The 17,503-nt window shown below is 44.6% G+C and overlaps 3 protein-coding genes across 3 annotated transcripts in view; 2 read left to right on the forward strand and 1 right to left on the reverse strand.

Moving 5' to 3' along the window:
* The first annotated feature begins 247 nt into the window (after positions 1-247).
* On the forward strand, positions 248-1,558 carry LOC308382003 (uncharacterized protein). Its single transcript, XM_080859683.1, has one exon. It carries the CDS (start codon positions 498-500, stop codon positions 1,140-1,142), a length of 645 nt encoding a protein of 214 aa, XP_080715809.1. The 5' UTR covers positions 248-497; the 3' UTR covers positions 1,143-1,558.
* Positions 1,559-2,356: 798 nt separating this feature from the next.
* On the forward strand, positions 2,357-13,893 carry prelid1b (PRELI domain containing 1b). Its single transcript, XM_080859032.1, has 6 exons — positions 2,357-2,466; positions 3,296-3,468; positions 4,166-4,391; positions 6,618-6,731; positions 7,638-7,716; positions 12,486-13,893. Exons 2-6 carry the CDS (start codon positions 3,377-3,379, stop codon positions 12,626-12,628), a joined length of 654 nt encoding a protein of 217 aa, XP_080715158.1. The 5' UTR covers positions 2,357-2,466; positions 3,296-3,376; the 3' UTR covers positions 12,629-13,893.
* A 716-nt stretch (positions 13,894-14,609) lies between these two features.
* Positions 14,610-17,503, reverse strand: part of mxd4 (MAX dimerization protein 4) — a 42,939-nt gene continuing 40,045 nt past the window's right edge. Inside the window, exon 6 of the mRNA XM_080858972.1 lies at positions 14,610-17,503. This exon is cut by the window's right edge and continues 1,593 nt beyond it. The gene's annotated coding sequence lies outside the window, so the exon portion shown is untranslated.

The raw sequence follows: 17,503 nt of genomic DNA on the forward strand, positions 1-17,503 counted from the left end.
GAGTTAGACATTTGGGCATGTCATTTTGAAGTTTCAAATTTTAAGTTTGTATTGAAAGTATACAGTATATCTGATGTATATTTGCAATGCACATTTTTTGGCAAGTGAAAGTCAGTGCATACACTTAGTCGGTGACAGCATGCGCACTCCCAGGAAAGCCTCTGCATGCCTCCCTGCTTCCCTCTTAGCTTCTCATGTTTCTGAGTGTGGATATTCCAGGATGTGGATCTGTCACTATAAAAGCAGCCGTCGCCTTTAGACAAAAACTGGGATTACCACAACCATTCCTGTGGTATAGCAAACGATTAATGGAGACTATAACACATCTTAGATTCAAATATAGGCTATTGCAGATACCAGATCTTAGGTGAACTATTATTACTCACGCTCTTACTTCTGGTTCTTCTGTTTGGTTCTGTGGAGAATGTATTGGGGCTTTTGATAAATATCAGATGCAGAAATTTCTTTAGAAGGGGGTCCATAAGAATATCCCCCCGATGACAAAAGTGGAGGGCATTAAACCATGCACAGGTATTGTGATAGCCCTGTGCAGCATCTTTCTTTTCTTCGGCTTCATGTTTACAGTTTCAGGCTTGAAGGGTGAAAGTCTCGGCAATGTTCCCCTCATTGCCATTGGACCTGCCATCTGCGTCCCTGGTGTGGCAGCCATCGTCCTGGCCAGCAAAACCAACGGCTGTACGGAATGTCCAGCACAGTGGCCCCGTAAAAAGAGGAAGAAGAAGCATCAAACGAGGCAAAACCAGTCCACAAAAACCCCTAAAGAACCATCACTGGAAAGAAAATGTGGAGAGTTTCAGGCTGGTGAAGACTCGTCCTCTTCCACAACTACAGGGGAGTCCATCTGGCTACCATGTAAAGCTGAGAAGGACGATGTGCTCCTCTACATAAGACCATACCACTCTTCTAGTGCCTTTGTTGCCACAGCATGTGTCTCTTCTTACTGCATGTTTGATAAGGTGCATTCCCCAATGGAGAATATGGTCCACACTGGAACGCCACATCTGCCCTTCAGTACTACTGAGCCTTGCTACAAAATGGACAGAGATCCTCCTACACTCCTGCCTTATTGGTCTTTCATACAACCCAGAGACTGCAGATGGGACTATGAGACTGTGGTCTGATTAACTTGCTCTAGGAATAAGTACAGAACCGAACCTTTTTTTTTGTTTTTGTTGTAGTCTGGTCTTGTTGCCAGTGTAGAATAGAGGACATCGTAGTTTGTATTGCGTGTTGGGTCACAGTTTATGTCAAGCCCAGGTTTGGAAATTCACTAAAGATGTAACCAATAGAAATTGGGCAGACTGCTGGCCAGTATAAAAACCCTGCATGTTTTGGGCCCTGTTGAATCTAATACAATCATTGAGCCATTATAAAATGTTCATAGGCTACTAAACTTAATTTATTTTTTATTTTATTGTATAATTATAGTTCATTTCTAATATGTAGGCACTCTTTGGAATGAAAAGTGTGTTAAAAATAAAATTAATTATTATTATTATTATTATTATTATTATTATTAAACTTGTAGAAAACTTGACCGATGTGCATTTTAGTGTGTCGATTAACTTTGTGCACTCTGCCTGTCATGAGAATGAATGAATTATGAAAAACATTTATTTATGAGTATACCATTCTCTTCCAAATGTGTTCTAGGCTGTTTATGTCCCTTTCTTGCAAATTTGTTTGTTTACATTACACTGACATCTGCTCACAGAACACTGACACATGACACAGACAGTTGGTTACATATACTGGGGATGAGTTTGTAGTTAGTTATCAGTGGTTCCCAAAATATGGGGCGGTATGTATGCAATGGACATGCGCCTTATACCAACATTGTAAGGACTGATGACCTATAGTGAGAAGTTAACAAATGTTTTAAAATCCTCAAATAAAATTATAAAAAGAAATTCAAATGATCAAATATTGAAGTTTAACTGATTGATGATTGACTGATTGTAATGAAACTGAACATGTTAAACAGCACCAATGCCAATTGTCAAAGGGGGGACCTGCCATAAAAGTATGGGAGCCACTGGATAGTAAGATTAGGCTTCTAAACTTTGAGATATTGGAAAACAGACCTGTAGCCTGCTTTCGAACTGCATGATGATTATGGAATTCAAGTTATAACATACACCACCGAGTTTTCACAGACACTAGTGAAATTCCACAAGATGGTAGACGAGGTTCAGTATAGAAATGCTGTGGTCTGCGTTTAGTCCATCAGTCTACAAACACATCTTTGCAGCCAATGAACACTTAGCGTCGAACTCCTCCCCACCGTAAACCATTGAACAATCTCTCCAATGAGGTACGCCACCGATAAACCAGTATATCGTTTAGCCAGCTACAGCAGATGTAGCTAACTACCCAACAACAAATGACGAATACTAGATAACAGTTAAATATTGGCGAAACATGGGTTATGACCACATGGATTTGGTAAGTTGTAACATTATTATGTAACGTTACTGTGTATTGTTATGTAATGCATGATGATAAACCAGTGAACACTAGCTACAAGCTAACTTCTGGCTTCAAGGTTTCTTATTAGCTAATCTTAACTAGCTCGTTATGAGCGGGCATGAATAGTTAGTAAAGTTGTAATAGCTATTCGCATTCATTCAATATTTTGTAAATGTTGAAGGATATAATGTCGTACTGTAAAGACCGACGAACATTAGAATATGACATTTCCAATGAGCTTGTCAGAAGTTATCATACAAACAACGGCAGACATGTCAACGTCAACATGACTAGTTCATGAAGCTAGCTACACATGTCAAGGTGAAATGTATGTGATTGTATAACCTAAAGTCACAAGAGGGATGAGGTTGAAGACAGTTATGTAATTGGCAAACTATGAATATTCGTGTTGGGAAGTTTTTATAGCCAATTGCGCCAGGGTGTACCAAAACGTCTTATCTAGATATAATGTTTAATTGGAAGTTTTGTGATGGAGCTAGCTAGACATCACAAGGCTTTAATCGTTCCATTGGATCAGGGGGAGATTGACAGCAGAATCAGTACACCAGTAGCTATTCCTGTTTTTAGAAGTCCGCATTTGACCTATAACTATGTCTCTCTTTTTTGGAGTTTAGACAGGTTTGTCATTAAATGTTTAGCAAACTGTATCCTAATATAAATAATGAGGCAATTGAAGCATATTGCCCCTTTCATTCTTTTGTCTTCAAACAAACAAAATAATCAGGCTAAATTCTGTTGTGGTAGCATAGTAACTGAGGCCTTCAAACGGTGTTCTCTCCCACAGGCGTTATGGTACAAGCTCACCACCTACGAATAGGACAAGTGGACCACAGACATTCAAAACAACCCCTTGAGTGTTGGGATAATGGTGAAATATTTTTTTAATGAGACAGACATCAAAAGTACATGGGACCATGTTACCTCTGCATTTTGGCAGAGGTACCCCAATCCATTCAGGTGAGTTACCATATTACAGTGTAGTTCTGTTGTTCTCAGGAACTTGTTTATTACACATTTACATTTTTACATTTAGTCATTTAGCAGACGCTTTTATCCTAAACGACAATGATGTATACACATTTTACATTTACACTGATGGCGCACTGCACATCAGGAGCAATTAGGGGTTCAGTGTCTTGCTCAAGGACACTTCGACAAGGAATTGAACTAGAAACCTTCGATTACTAAACGACTTTTCTACCTCTTGTACCACTGTCGCCGCCGTTGTACCCATACACACCCCCTAGGCTGTATGCATAATAAATACAGAGATTGTATGACTGTGTGAAAATAAATCGAAAAAACCTTCATGTATGAATGCGAGGAGAGATCAAGTTTGATATACTGTTTATAACACTTGATTGTGATAATTAAAAGGTCTAGACTTTACTTTAATGGAATTCTGTTTTCTTAGGGTGATGGAATGATTGGTCTTATATGCTAATTGTTTTCAAAATCGTGTAAAAATGTAATTGAATTGAATTGCCCTTCCGCTTGTAAGCTTAGTTATTGCGTAACTCATTTTAAACACTCACACATTCATTGAAACATATATTATGCTCATTTTTGGGGACAGAGCAAAATCATATCTTAACGATCAAAGTATATGGTGCATATTTGTGATTGTGCGTCTGTACCTCTGTTCGACCCTCAGCACTCATGTCCTCACGGAGGACGTTGTGTTCCGGGAGGTGACTGCCGATCATCAGCTCCGCACTCGCCGTCTCCTCACCAAGACCAATCGGCTCCCGCGGTGGGCAGAGAACATCTTCCCCACCAACCTATCACGGTGTGTTTATATCCTGGAGGACTCAGTAGTCGACCCAGTGAACAAGAGCTTCACCACGTACACTTGGAACCTCAACCACACAACACTGATGGTAGGCATTTTGAGTGAGTGAGTGAGTGAGTGAGTGAGTGAGTGAGTGAGTGAGTGAGTGAGTGAGTGGAGGTTGGGGTGTATGCCATCAACAGATTGGTTTTGTGTAAGGGACTTGATGTTCACATTCTGTTATACAGTTTACATTGCAGTTACCATCAGAAAAACAAATCCATAAAATGCATAGATACATAGATAGTGCACTTTTATCAGCAGATTTGCTACTTGTGTAACCTGCCTTGTGTGGACAAGCACAGACCTGCTCCTGATTCGAACCCGCAACCTCGGGCATGGGAGGCGGGCATGCTAACGATGAGGCTTAAACCCATAGGTGCTAGGGGTTATGTCCTAAGGTATTCACGGACCAGCACTGTTGGCTACTGTTTGCATATGTCATGGTTTTCTACAACCTTAATTTACTTGTTAGCTGTACCCTGCATGCAAACAACAACAGACATTTTTAGATATGCTAGTTTTTAGTTGGCTTTACACCGCAGTAAAGGCCTGCACAAGCCTACATAAAGAAAGAATTATGACTTGCAATAGCACTATAAGCACTATTAGGTTTTAGCAGTGAAACAAAAAGTGACACACACACACTGGTTTTAATGCATGCTCATCTAAATTTGAACCACCAGTTTACAATTCCTCACACTCTCACATAAACAGACTCTGCAGACAATCTTTGCAAAGCAGTTTCTGGAGTACTTCTAAGTTCTTAAGATAGCTCATTTCTGCTTTCTCAATTTCATACCGACCCCATGTACGTCCAAAGCAGAACTAAGTGTTCTAACAGTGTTCTCGTGCAACCTATGACTGACTGAACTTTTGTGTTTTCAGCCTTTTTAAATTTGATTTAGTTTTTCTTGGGGTAAATGTGTTTGTTGGTTGGTGGCTGTTCTGGAGTGGCTGTCCCTCAGTGACCCACATCACGAGTCAGAGGGCACCTTCCCCCGGCAGGCCTTTCGTGTGTGTGTGTGTGTGTGTGTGTGTGTGTGTGTGTGTGTGTGTGTGTTTTTGTGTGTGTGTGTGTGTGTGTGTGTGTGTGTGTGTGTGTGTGTGTGTGTGTGTGTGTGTGTGTGTGTGTGTGTGTGTGTGTGTGTTTTTGTGTGTGTGTGTGTGTGTGTGTGTGTGTGTGTGTGTGTGTGTGTGTGTCCTCATCCACTCTCACACTCCAGCTCTGTTTACCACCAGGCCTGTTTGTGTTGGTTAGCAACAGCATCCAGGCACAAACCACAAAGACTTCTCTGTTTTAGGAAAATGTCTTGATTTGGGAGATTTTGGAAACCACAAAGTTTTCCATTGTATATAAATTGGAAGGTTTTTATGTTTTTTTTCGTTTTTTTCTCTCTAGACAGCTGCAGAATTATGCTACTCAGCATGCAAAAATGTTGGCCAACTTAAGGATTTAGACTATCGGGCCAAGTAGGAAAATGGTTTCTGGTGCTGATGCTCTAATTTATTTGTTTATTTATTTTATGTATATACTTACCTTGTTTTCGTTGGTTATTTTACCACGTATTGCATTCTGAAACCAAACCACACCAAATGCTATGGTCATAAGTCATATATCACCTTTTTCACATTCATGAAATCTCCACTGAGAAGTTTCTAAATGGTTGAACAAGTCCTGTCAGCTGCCCTGCATATCAGCCATGCATGGTGGAGCTGAATCTTTTTAAAACCAGAAGTGCAAGAGTGGTGTGGTTACAGAGGATTTGCTGTCTATAAGCAGCATGTGTGCCCCTGTTCCACCCGAGCAGTGAAGAGCGCACACTGCATCCAGACAGTCATCATTAGCGGCTTGGCTACGACTCATCAGTCAAGAGAAGCTCTTCTGGTTCTGTCGGACCTGGGCCACTCTCTCATTCAGACTGTCAGATATGTCGGTGGACAGGAGAAGTCGGTCTACCCCTCAGGTCACCGTTAGACAAGTTTGGTCACTAGATTAGGAATGCCTCTACCACAGGCGATATATTATGCTTCTGTGGCATGTCTCAGTTTCACTCCAAGATGCATTCACGTTTGAAGTCCTGGTTCTAAAGCGCCTGCTTGTTTCATTCCCGTTTGAAGTCCTGGTTCTAACGCCCTGCTTGTTTCATTCCCGTTTGAAGTCCTGGTTCTAACGCCCCTCTTGTTTCATTCCCGTTTGAAGTCCTGGTTCTAAAGCCTCTGCTTGTTTTATTCCCGTTCGAAGTCCTGGTTCTAACGCCCCTCTTGTGTGCAGACGGTGCGGGAGCGCTGCGTGTTCCAGCAGTCTGAGGAATGGCCGCTCTGCACGGAGATCAAGCGAGAGGCTTGGATCTCCTCTGGCATCTACGGCTTCTCCAGACCCATTCAGGTACCGCACCCTGCACACGACGCACAACACACCATTGCTTGTGTGCTGTGTGTGTGTGTGTGTGTGTGTGTGTGTGTGTGTGTGTGTGTGTGTGTGTGTGTGTGTGTGTGTGTGTGTGTGTGTGTGTGTGTGTGTGTGTGTGTGTGTGTGTGTGTGTGTGTGTGTGTGTGTGTGTGTGTGTGTGTTGTACCACTGGCCTGCTTGTTAGTGCTCAGTCTGTGCTCTGAGTGCTGTGTGTATGTGTGTGTGTGTGTGTGTGTGTGTGTTGTACAAATCGCCTGCTTGTTAGTGCTCAGTCTGTGTTCCAGTGAGTGCTCAGTGCCGTTTGGCCCGGTATGAAATGGCCCTGGATACGTCCTCCTGGTAAACCTATTAGCATTCCATCATCAAAGGTTTTGACACCCGCCTGGATAATGTCATCACTGTGGCCAAATATCTCCTCCCTTTTGGATGTTGCAGGCACTTTTCTTCCTATAATGTTTATATATTTAAATTTGTTTCAAATGTTGACCAGGTCTATGGAGGAGAATAGAGTGGTTTATGGGTCAGGTTTGAGCTCAGCCAGAGCCAGGTGGAAGAGAGCTTGTGTCTGAATGCCAAGAGTTGGAGATGTAAATCTTCAGCAGGAGAGGGGAAGAGACACAGACTCTGGATTAGTGCTGTATGGCTGCCTTGAATGCCCGGGAGCGATGGAGGGAGGAGGGAAAGTCAAGAGCTAAGAAGGGGTGAAGGAAGAGCTGTCTATATTAAGGCTGATTTTGTGTGTGTCTGTGTGTGTCTGTGTGTGTCTGTGTGTGTCTGTGTGTGTCTGTGTGTGTGTGTCTGTGTCTGTGTCTGAAACATATTTTCCACGCTGTTATTTCTCATACCTCTTTTCCTGTGCATCCCAATGTTGTCGTTCCACAGGAGTTTGGGCTGGCCCGCTTCAAGAGTAACCAGGTGAAGGCCATGAAGGGGTTGGAACATGTGTTGGCCAACCAGCATGGTATGTCCACCACACTCACACTGGCATCTGTCCTCATTACCTTTGAACCATAGCAACGTGTAGGCAAGGTTGTGGGATGGTTTAGGTGCTGGGTAGGCATCATATCTTCACTCATCTCACACTCATTGAAAATCCACTGGTAACAATAACAGCCATTAGTGTTGAATTAGCTCATCATGGCCAGTCGGTTGGTAACTCTGAGCTGTAGTCAAGGTCTCTATGATTGTGGTGTGCTGTAAAGTTGTTAAACAAGAACCAGACAGCGGAATAAAAATATCTCTGAGGTTTTAAAGCCAATGTGCCTATTTCCCTTTTTGGTGGCTGAATTTATATGCCCTGCACACATCTGCTCTGATGAGAAAGTCAGAACAGAGACAGCTGCACTCCTTTGGAAGATGCTGCATTGTCACTGAGACCATGAATCTCTGCCTGATGACTCTTTGCCTGTGTGCCACATAGACACTGATAAAATGGTAGTCTGTAGTGTCCGTCATGTGACCGGCCTTGGAAGACTTGTATTAGCATGGCTGTTAGGAGTGGTCTAGAGATGTGTTGCTTATCACTATCTGTGTGTCATTTGGTCTCTTGCATACGTATGGTAAAGTATAGGACTCAACTTTAGGCTCACAGTGGTGGTAAGTACTCATGTATGACACTATTCTGGCCATAATTCATTCCGGAGCCTTTTGTAGCTAAGGTAGAATGCTCTAGAACTCTTCCAGTAGCTGCAGTTTTAGAATTGTCCCAGACCTTATTGTGGGTGCACTGTACTGCGGGTATTGTGGGTGCACAATAGCTGCTATTTTTGAGTTGCTGTAGTAGATAGAACCCCTCGATTAGTTTGTTCTAGTGCCTAGTTCCCATCCAGAACATGTTTTGTGATGAACTCCTCATAGGTGTACCATGTCCTTGGTAACACTGTGTTCGTGCCTCAGTGGAAATAAGCAGAAAGTACATTTAGCAAAACAGATGGACTAAAGTCACCTAAGTGAACTGACACCACCTCCATTGCATGCATGGCTTGAGCCGTCACATTGACCATCACAATGACCTTTCCATTGTCTCCCCCTGTGGTTTTGGAGGCCGTGTTGGTCAACGCTTGTAAAATGACACTTCTTCACCTGGACAATGACTTAATTCATGTGTATTAGGGCTGGGATGGCTGAAAGTAATCCTTTCCGTATAAACAGTGGCAGTTCTAGCTTGAGTGGCGACCCTTGGGTGACCCCGGTTCCCAGGAACAAATTCTAGTATATTTAAACAAATAAAAAAAAGAATTATGTTTATTACCCTTGTGCTAACAAATAACACACAAACAACAAATAAGCACACAAAATAAGCACACAAATGAGCCAATAGAAAAGCAGATAGATGAGAAACTGAGTATTACAGTACCGTTCATTTGTGTGGACGTGCATCACTTCCACTGATCTGACACTTGAGCATCAGTACATTCCCCAACACTCGTCAACCAAGAGTCGAGACTGAGCCAATTAGTCTTGGTGGTGTGCAGACTGGTTTTATATTATTCTTAACGATTTTGCACAAAACTTCTGATGCGTGCATGATTCTGATGCAAGCATTCTTCACTCCCAAACTAGAATCAGGGCTTTGCAAAGGTTAATCCACCAAGTGACCTGATATCATTGACGTGACTGTGCAGATGAGCGATTGAAAACCAGTCGCATAGATGTCACCATTCCAAATCTTGCCCCCAGCAAGAAGCCCATTACCTAGATCCGCCACTGAGTATATCAATATCAATATATTATGATTATTATGTCTCATGATGTATCACAGATATATAGCACGCATATTATGATTATTATGTCTCATAATGTATCAAAGAGTATCACATTATATTCTGATATATGATTCAGTCCTCTATGATGCAGTGGCATGCCCTGAACACACGCATGCTGATCACGTGGCTCCCAAGCTGATCACGTGACTTCCATGCTGATCATGTGACTTCCATGCTGATCACGTGACTTCCATGCTGATCACGTGACTCCCATGCTGATCACGTGACTTCCATGCTGATCATGTAACTTCCATGCTGATCACGTGACTTCCATGCTGATCATGTGACTCCCATGCTTCCCAGCTAATGGTGTTGATGCCCACATCATGCATCATGAGCATGAGCATGAGGCTGAGGCAGAGGCAGAGGCAGAGGCTGAGGCAGAGGCAGAGGCAGAGGCAGAGGCAGAGGCAGAGGCAGAGGCAGAGGCTGGGACTGAGGCTGGGACTGAGGCAGAGGCAGATACAGAGGTAGAGGCAGAGGCAGAGGCTGAGGCAGAGGCAGAGGGGCAGAGGCAGAGGCAGAGGGGAAGAGGCTGAGGCAGAGGCTGAGGCAGAGACAGAGACAGAGACAGAGACAGAGGCTGAGGCAGAGGCTGAGGCTGAGGCAGAGGCTGAGGCTGAGGCAGAGGCAGAGGCAGAGGCAGAGGCAGAGGCAGAGGCAGAGGCAGAGGCAGAGGCAGAGGCTTCTCCCTCTGGGAATAGCTGCTGTCTGCACCAAGTGTCTGCTCAGCTGAGCTGCTGGGATGATGCAAACCAGAGAAATCCTCCCCAAGTACTGGGATTCTCTCTCTATCTTTCATGTCCTAAAAAAGCAGTATTAGTATGAATTTATGCATTTCAGTCCATCTTCAAAGGAGTTTTTTTTTCTTTTTTTTCCGTTTCCTTTTGAAAAGGTTTAATCTGTTCTCATGGGCCTTTGAGGTCCGGAGATGATGTGGTTCCCCCAGATCATCGCCCCAGTCTGTGCATGTCCGTGGCAACCAGCTCATCCTTAATGCTGCTTTTGTCATCCAGTGGACGGGGGTGTGGTTTCTCTCTCTCTCTCTCTCTCGTATGCCCTGCAGCTCCTCAGATGCACGAGGCGAGGTGGGGAGGGAAACCCCTATGAGTGTGGGGCGCTCGCTGCTTAGAGGAGAGAGGAGAGAGGGGCCCTTTCACTCGCGCCTCCTGCTCCTGCTCTGAGGCTCCGCTAACACAACATCGCCTGAGGACCCCCCCAGCTGCTCTGGTCAGTGTCGGAAAGGAGGGTCGAGGTTGAGAGAGTTGGGGGGGGGTGCAGAGACCAGACATTAGATACTCAGTGAGTAATTCTACTCGCACGAAATGCGTTGGCTGTTTTAAGTCCCAGAGCAGCAGCAGTCATTCATAACTGTTCTCCAAGTCTTTGTGTTTTCGAGCGATGTGCGCAGCCAGTGGTGTGCCATGTTTCTGAAAGTTGAGCCTGAACAGACCCCCCTCTCACAGTCCCATTCACAGCACTCCGCGTTCCTGCACTGTCCCCCTGGCAGAGAGAGAGATCAACTGGGGACACTTAACGGAGCCTCCCCACCCCCCTCCACCCCTCTTGCACTCGTCCCCCACCCCCTGTACTCTGTCCGTGTCCTGCATCCCTCCCCTTCTTCTGTCCTTGCCCAGAACTCTGTGTCCTGAGCTCCTTAAGTGTCTGTTCTGGTGTCTGAGTGCAGGGCTTGGAGTGGAGCACGTTGACCCCACAGCCTCGGCCAGCACCAAAACCCCCCTCTCTACCATAAATAGACCCCAGCCTGCACCGAATGCCTCTGCCCATCCCGTACGGCACGTTATGGGCCTCTATGTGGAGACCGCTGCCCACTGTGTTGCCTGTGACAGACCCTCCCTTTACCCCCCACGTTTTTGTTCTGTTGAATTGTGGACACGTGAAGTGCAGCACCACACTGATGCGACTAACTCGTCAGTCATGTGATTCTGTGTTTTACATTTCCCTGGTTGTGTGGTTCAGTTGGTTCAGTTCTGTTCCGTTGTGATGTTGCTGCCCCCTTCCCGATGCCCAAACTGCTCATCTGTTCCGATGGTGGATGATGAGTTTGCATGTTTGTTGTGCAACGCATCCAAGCGCTCACTTTGGCCCAAGTTGAGCTGCAGAGGTTCATGAGATGAATGAATATTCATGCCGTTCCTCATGGAGGGGTCTCTCTCTCTCCAGAAGCCTGGCCTGCCCAGACAGCGCCGTCTCTGGGTGTGTGTGATGACAGGCGAGGCGAGCATGCCAGCCCCTGTCTGTGTGTGTGTGTGTGTGTGTGTGTGTGTGTGAGGCCCCTGTAATCAAAGCCAAACCAGACGCCTGGAGTTACCCCCCTGCATGTGCACCCAAAGGTCATATGCAATGCTGTCTGTCGCCTCATGAAGTTCATCGTACTCATTTACTAAGGTAGTCAGGCTGTCTGACCGGGCCTTTAAAGGCCTTTAACTAGGCGTCACCACCAGGTCTTTAAAGGTGCAGTAGGGCTCTTTTTGTCATCCAGTCCACCCAGACTTGCATCGCTAGTAGTTTCTCAAGGCAGGATGGAAATGTGATTTCTCAGTATTCTTGTGACAATCAATGGAACCATTTGGATGAAATTTCAGAATGGAGCGAATGATTGGTTTCATTCTGATTTTAAAATGGCTGATACAAACATGTAAATACAGAAAAACTGATGAAAAACTCTTCTTCTGCTTTTAGAATCGAATTGTTGTAACTCCAGAGACACTGTTTTAATGGCAAAAGCGACATGTTATTCTAGCAAGGTTGATGGAAAATACAATCTATTATTTTAGGATAAGTTTCCTGAAAGATGTAGAAAGATGAAAGAAAATGTAGACTTTTAAAGTGCAAGTGGGGCAGGATTGTGGGTAATTAAGTACTGAATGATTCTCCCCGTCTTCATACGCTGCCTTGTTTTGTCCCCCTCCCCTCCCTGACCACACCGACCCCTCGTTCACAGGAGCGCCACCCCACTGGCTCCTCAGGGACCCTGTGAAGGACGCGTCGGGGAAGGCCAAGGGTGCTGCCATGTCTGCTGCCACAGAGAAAGCCAAGAGCCTGGCGTCTGCAGCCACTCCACATGAACCCAGCCAGTACGTGTGATAGGGCCACGCCGCGCTGCTCACAGGGACCTGACCTGTAGTGTACGGACACACGTGTATGCACTTTTACACACACTCACACACACACAAACACACACACTCTCATACACACACACACTCACACACACACACACACTCACACTCAACACACACACACACACACACACACACACCAGACACACACACACACACACACACACACACACACACACAGAGCGAGAACCAAACAGGTGTGCCTTCCCTCTGATCGGAGCCTTAATGGGATCAAGCCTGTTTCTCTATTCTCTCTCTCTCCCCTCTCTCTTTCAGTCTATATTTATCTCTCGCTCGCTCGCTCAATCTTTTGATCTCTTCTTGTTCCCTCTTGTTTTAAATGACGTAGCACTGACTCTCAGGTACTGTACTGTGGTGCAGACACACGTCTGCTTCTTACCTCTCTACCGCTCAGAGACGGGAGGCACGAGACGCAGGGACGCACAACAAACCATTTTAATGTAGAGGAATGCACTGAGAAAGAAAATGAAGTTGCTTATGAATAACTAGAATCATATACTAGTGTTCTAGTATACTACAATATTTTCCATCATTAAAATTAGAGGGGGTTTATTTAAAACACAAGGACAATAGTCCAATATGGGTGTTGGTGTGTGAAGTGTGTTTGAAGCACACGTCTGCATTCCATGTAGATGGATTTCATTGGGTTTTATAGAATATTTTGTCAATATCAGGATATTAGAGCTGTATGTAATAATTTAATTGTGGATCAGTAAAGATTTGATTCCACACCACAGGCATATGTTAGATATTACTATTATGTCTTATTTTTTTAGTGTATGATTTGTTTTTGCCTTATGATGTATTTGCCATCCATGAAGGATGTTGTTAATTATGGTAACTGCTGGATATAATAATCTGATACATTGTGACAAGACAATACTGAGAAAACAATCACTACAATTTCTGGAAAACAACAGACTAGAACTGTTTACACACATGTGTGCTGTGCCAGCCTGAAGACATTTGTGTTGGAAGAGCTGGAATGTGCAGCTTTGGATTCATGCACTGGAGCAAGGAGACTACCAATATTGGGAATGAGGACTTGATCTAAAGTCTGTACTATGCAAGGACTAGGGCTGGCATATTGTATTGCTTAAATTCAATGCTTGCCAATTTTGTCAAGAACTGGCATATTTGTTCTCTCTTTGCAATTGACTTGACTTAATGTTTCTTTCAGAACCACTTATGTCAGTAAAATATCAAAGTGTACATCTCCTGTGTGTGTGTGTGTGTTGTTCTTTCAAAACATCGTTGCAACTACTGACCAGCAGGGGGCGTCTGGTTGGTTGAGAGGGCTGAGACTACACAGCAGATTAGTGTGTTTACTGGCTGTGTTTGGGAAAATATCATGTGTTGTGGGAATGTTTGCCAGATTCTGTGGTAGAATACAAATTCGCATTATAAAATTATGTTACATTTTAGAAATGTCCACTAGGCATTTTGTTGTACATTTACCCTATTTTACTAATATTAATTAAAGATGTATATATATATATTCATTGATTGCATGAGTTTGATATGATTCTGAACTTCTGTTTCCATGAGACAAGTAATGACATAATATGTATAAAACATTTTTATTTACTTATATTACAATGAAAGGATACACAATACCTTCAAGTGTGTGCTAGAAAATGTAGCCAGCACCAGGTACTTAATGTGTACACAAAAAGAACTTATATAATATAACACATCTTCTGTATGCATCTTACACATCTTCTAAAGGAAACATATTCACAGGTCGTCTCAGACACAGAACACTCCCTGCTCAGTGTGTGCCTGACCACAATGCCAAGTCCCCCAGCAAGAACCCTCCTGCCCCCTCTTCCCCTGCCCCCCTCTCCTCCTGCCCCCTCTCCCCCTGCCCCTTTAATCTCTAGCAACTCCATCCCTGCCCTGCCCTGCCCTCGTAGAGTCGTCCCACGGGTTGCAGCAGAGCTTTCACACTCACACATGGCTCTCCGCTTTCTCTCTCTCTCTCTCTCTCTCTCTCTCTCTCTCTCTACTCAACACAGGACAACAGCAAGAGTTCAGGAAAGACACTCCAGATTCCACCATGGAGGAAACGTTTCTAATCTTGACACTGGCGACGGTGCCGGGGTGGGGAAGAACAGACTGGGTGGGGGGGTGGGGGTGGGGGGTAAACAAGAGAATACATCCACTAAAAATAGAAATCTACATTTATATGTAAAGCTATTATGGAATTACACGAGACACCCTCTCGAAAACAACTCTTAAGAGTGGGTGCAGATGAATCAAAGTGACAAATTATTTGGCAGGAATATCTTTTTAAGTGTTTTATTTTCTTATAATATCTGTAAAGTACCTGAGGAGCAGCAGGAACGTCCCTCCTGTGTGCCTCCTCTCGCCTCAGCTCTACATCTGGAGTGCCATCTTGCATCAACCCCCTCTCCCTCCCTCCCTTTCTCTCTCTCTCTATTTCTCTTTCTCTCTCTTTCTCTCTCACTCCCGGCTCTCCTCCGGGCTGCGTCTCTTGGCAGCTCTCTGTTCTAGACAGACAGACAACCTCGATCACAGTCACAGTTGTTCATTTTGTGCCTCTCCAACCATGCAAAACACACACGCGTACACAAGTAACACACACACTGTGATGAATTTCAGTGCTGAGGGGCTTTTGAGCGACCCTCTCTCTGCGCTTACAAGAGCTGACATGTTGTGATTGACAAGCCCCACTGGCTGGCTCAGTTGGTGACTGGTTGTTGGTTTGGAAGAAAGGGGATTGATGATCACACAGCACCACAGGAATCATCCTTTTTCTTCTTGATATCAATTTCCTGTCTTCGCACCTTTTCATTGTGACTGGATCGCTGATGTGTCGGACCCGGACTGCCTAGGTGATTCCAGTTGTGATCATTCGGTGACGAGTGCAAGCTCACTATCTTAGTATTTCCGAAGCTCTCCCCAAGTCCGAGACAACACAAGCTGTGGCTCTGTCACAATTTTACAATCTCGTTACATGAAGTTTTTTTTCGAAGGCACATCACCCGAAAGGACTGTCATGGACACAATCTAGCATTCAGTGGTCTTTCAGAAGTGTGCAGTGTATCACACTTGAGCTAACTCATCACAAATACTGAAAGTGACACATGTGACCTTTAAAAATGACGCCCCGCTGCAAAACAGAATCTCATATCTGGCCCACAAATACCATTCAGTTAAGTCCCAATTTAACATTGCAAACGGGAGGTTCTGTGCAAGAGTTATGATTTTTTTTTTAGATCGTTTTTAACATGTCACTCAGTTGTTCTTTGAACAACAAACTGAAGAAAAAAAAAAAAACATTTTTGCTACCAACAGTCATGTTTTTTCCTCAACATGAATGTAAACTCTTCATGAAACAAAACAAAAAAAAAGAACAAAACACTCTTTTGCTCTCTACCTCAATGTATGAGAGAGTGGAGAGGTTGAAATGTCAAAAGTGTTGGTCACAAAATGCACCACAGAATTGAAGCAAATTTCATTCCACACACCCCCCCTCTTACCTCTACAGAAAGCACAAGATGGTCATATTGCTGTATTGTGCCTCGTAACCGAGGGGACCTGTACCCATGATCCCATGGGGCACACATTAACACTATGGCCGGGGAGGGCCACGAGGAGAAGGCAGGGGATACACCTCAAGCTGCCATTTTTGATTCGATTTTGTTGTTGCCCTTCTCCCAGTGTCCACCAAGCCATTTTTTTTTTTTTGTAGTTTTTTCAAATATGAAAAGAAAGAAATTAACAACAAACACAAAGCAATGTTGCAATAACAAGAACCACAGAGTGAGAGGTGGGGGGGGGGGGTGGGGGGGGGAGTTACGTTTCAGGCCTGCAATGCTACGCAGGGGAGAGGGTGGTCGTCGTCCCAAATGGAGGCCAGGGACACTGACAGCTGCCAACAGTGTGCTCAGGGTGGCAGGGAGGCGTCATGGCGATGGGCGATGGGTAGGCGATGGGCAGGGGGGGCGGGAGGAGGGACCTGCTGGGACAGTCGCCATGGAGGCACAGGAATGATGGGAAAATTCTTTGTTGGTTCTTCATGTACCCTTGAACCCACGTCCCCATCACTCAGCACTGTTTGGCAAGGCATTACGACAGGCCAGTTCATGTGCACCCCGAAGGTGTGGGGATGGACTGGTTTGGGGGGGGGGGGGGGTGAAGACCTGAGTAGGGATGGAGGGATGGAGGGAGGGAGGGAGAGGAGAGGAGGGGAAGGGACGGGACGGGGCTAAATGACAACAGTCACCAAGGCTCACCAAAGGCACAGAATGACAACGGGAGAGCTAGGGGACACCAGCGGTTTCCCAGCACTCCCCTGGACAAGCCTGGCCTCCTGTCTCTCTCATCTCTCTCCTATATATATATATAGATATACTCTTCTTTTTTGTCTTTTCATTAGGAACATTTAGGAAAATATAATACAAAATTTTAATACAGGAAATATAGACTACACGTCGCTGAATCACTTTTAGTGATCAATAGCTTTTTTTTTTTTTTTTTTTTTAAATGCAGGTATTTTCTTTTTTCTTTTAGTCTTTTTGTTTTTTTGGTCAGACCCTGCCGTGACGGACTGGTCCTGTTTTGAAGTATTGGGTTCCAAAGCTCTACACAACTGGCAGCGGGACAGGGGGGGAGAAAAAAAGCCCAAGCATAAGTGGCTCTGACTGACCTGTGGTCAGGTTAAGTGACACACCACAGGCTCACTGCTCCCTGCTCACTGCTCACACACACTGCTACAGGTACAGCACACACACACACACCCCATTTATTCATCTGCTTTTTGCAATGCCCAAAAAAAAAGCTCCTGAAAAGTCGA

This window comes from Sprattus sprattus, assembly GCF_963457725.1.
Source record: "Sprattus sprattus genome assembly, chromosome: 20".
Taxonomy (NCBI): domain Eukaryota; kingdom Metazoa; phylum Chordata; class Actinopteri; order Clupeiformes; family Clupeidae; genus Sprattus; species Sprattus sprattus.

What these genes read in the sequence shown, in the direction of transcription:
- prelid1b (XM_080859032.1), top strand. Translation starts at nt 3,377, where the DNA reads ATGGTGAAATATTTTTTTAATGAGACAGACATCAAAAGTACATGGGAC. An exon ending in GCTTCTCCAGACCCATTCAG is followed by an intron (nt 6,732 to 7,637) that starts GTACCGCACCCT and finishes GTCGTTCCACAG; the next exon opens with GAGTTTGGGCTGGCCCGCTT. An exon ending in TGTGTTGGCCAACCAGCATG is followed by an intron (nt 7,717 to 12,485) that starts GTATGTCCACCA and finishes CCTCGTTCACAG; the next exon opens with GAGCGCCACCCCACTGGCTC.
- LOC308382003 (XM_080859683.1), top strand. Translation starts at nt 498, where the DNA reads ATGACAAAAGTGGAGGGCATTAAACCATGCACAGGTATTGTGATAGCC.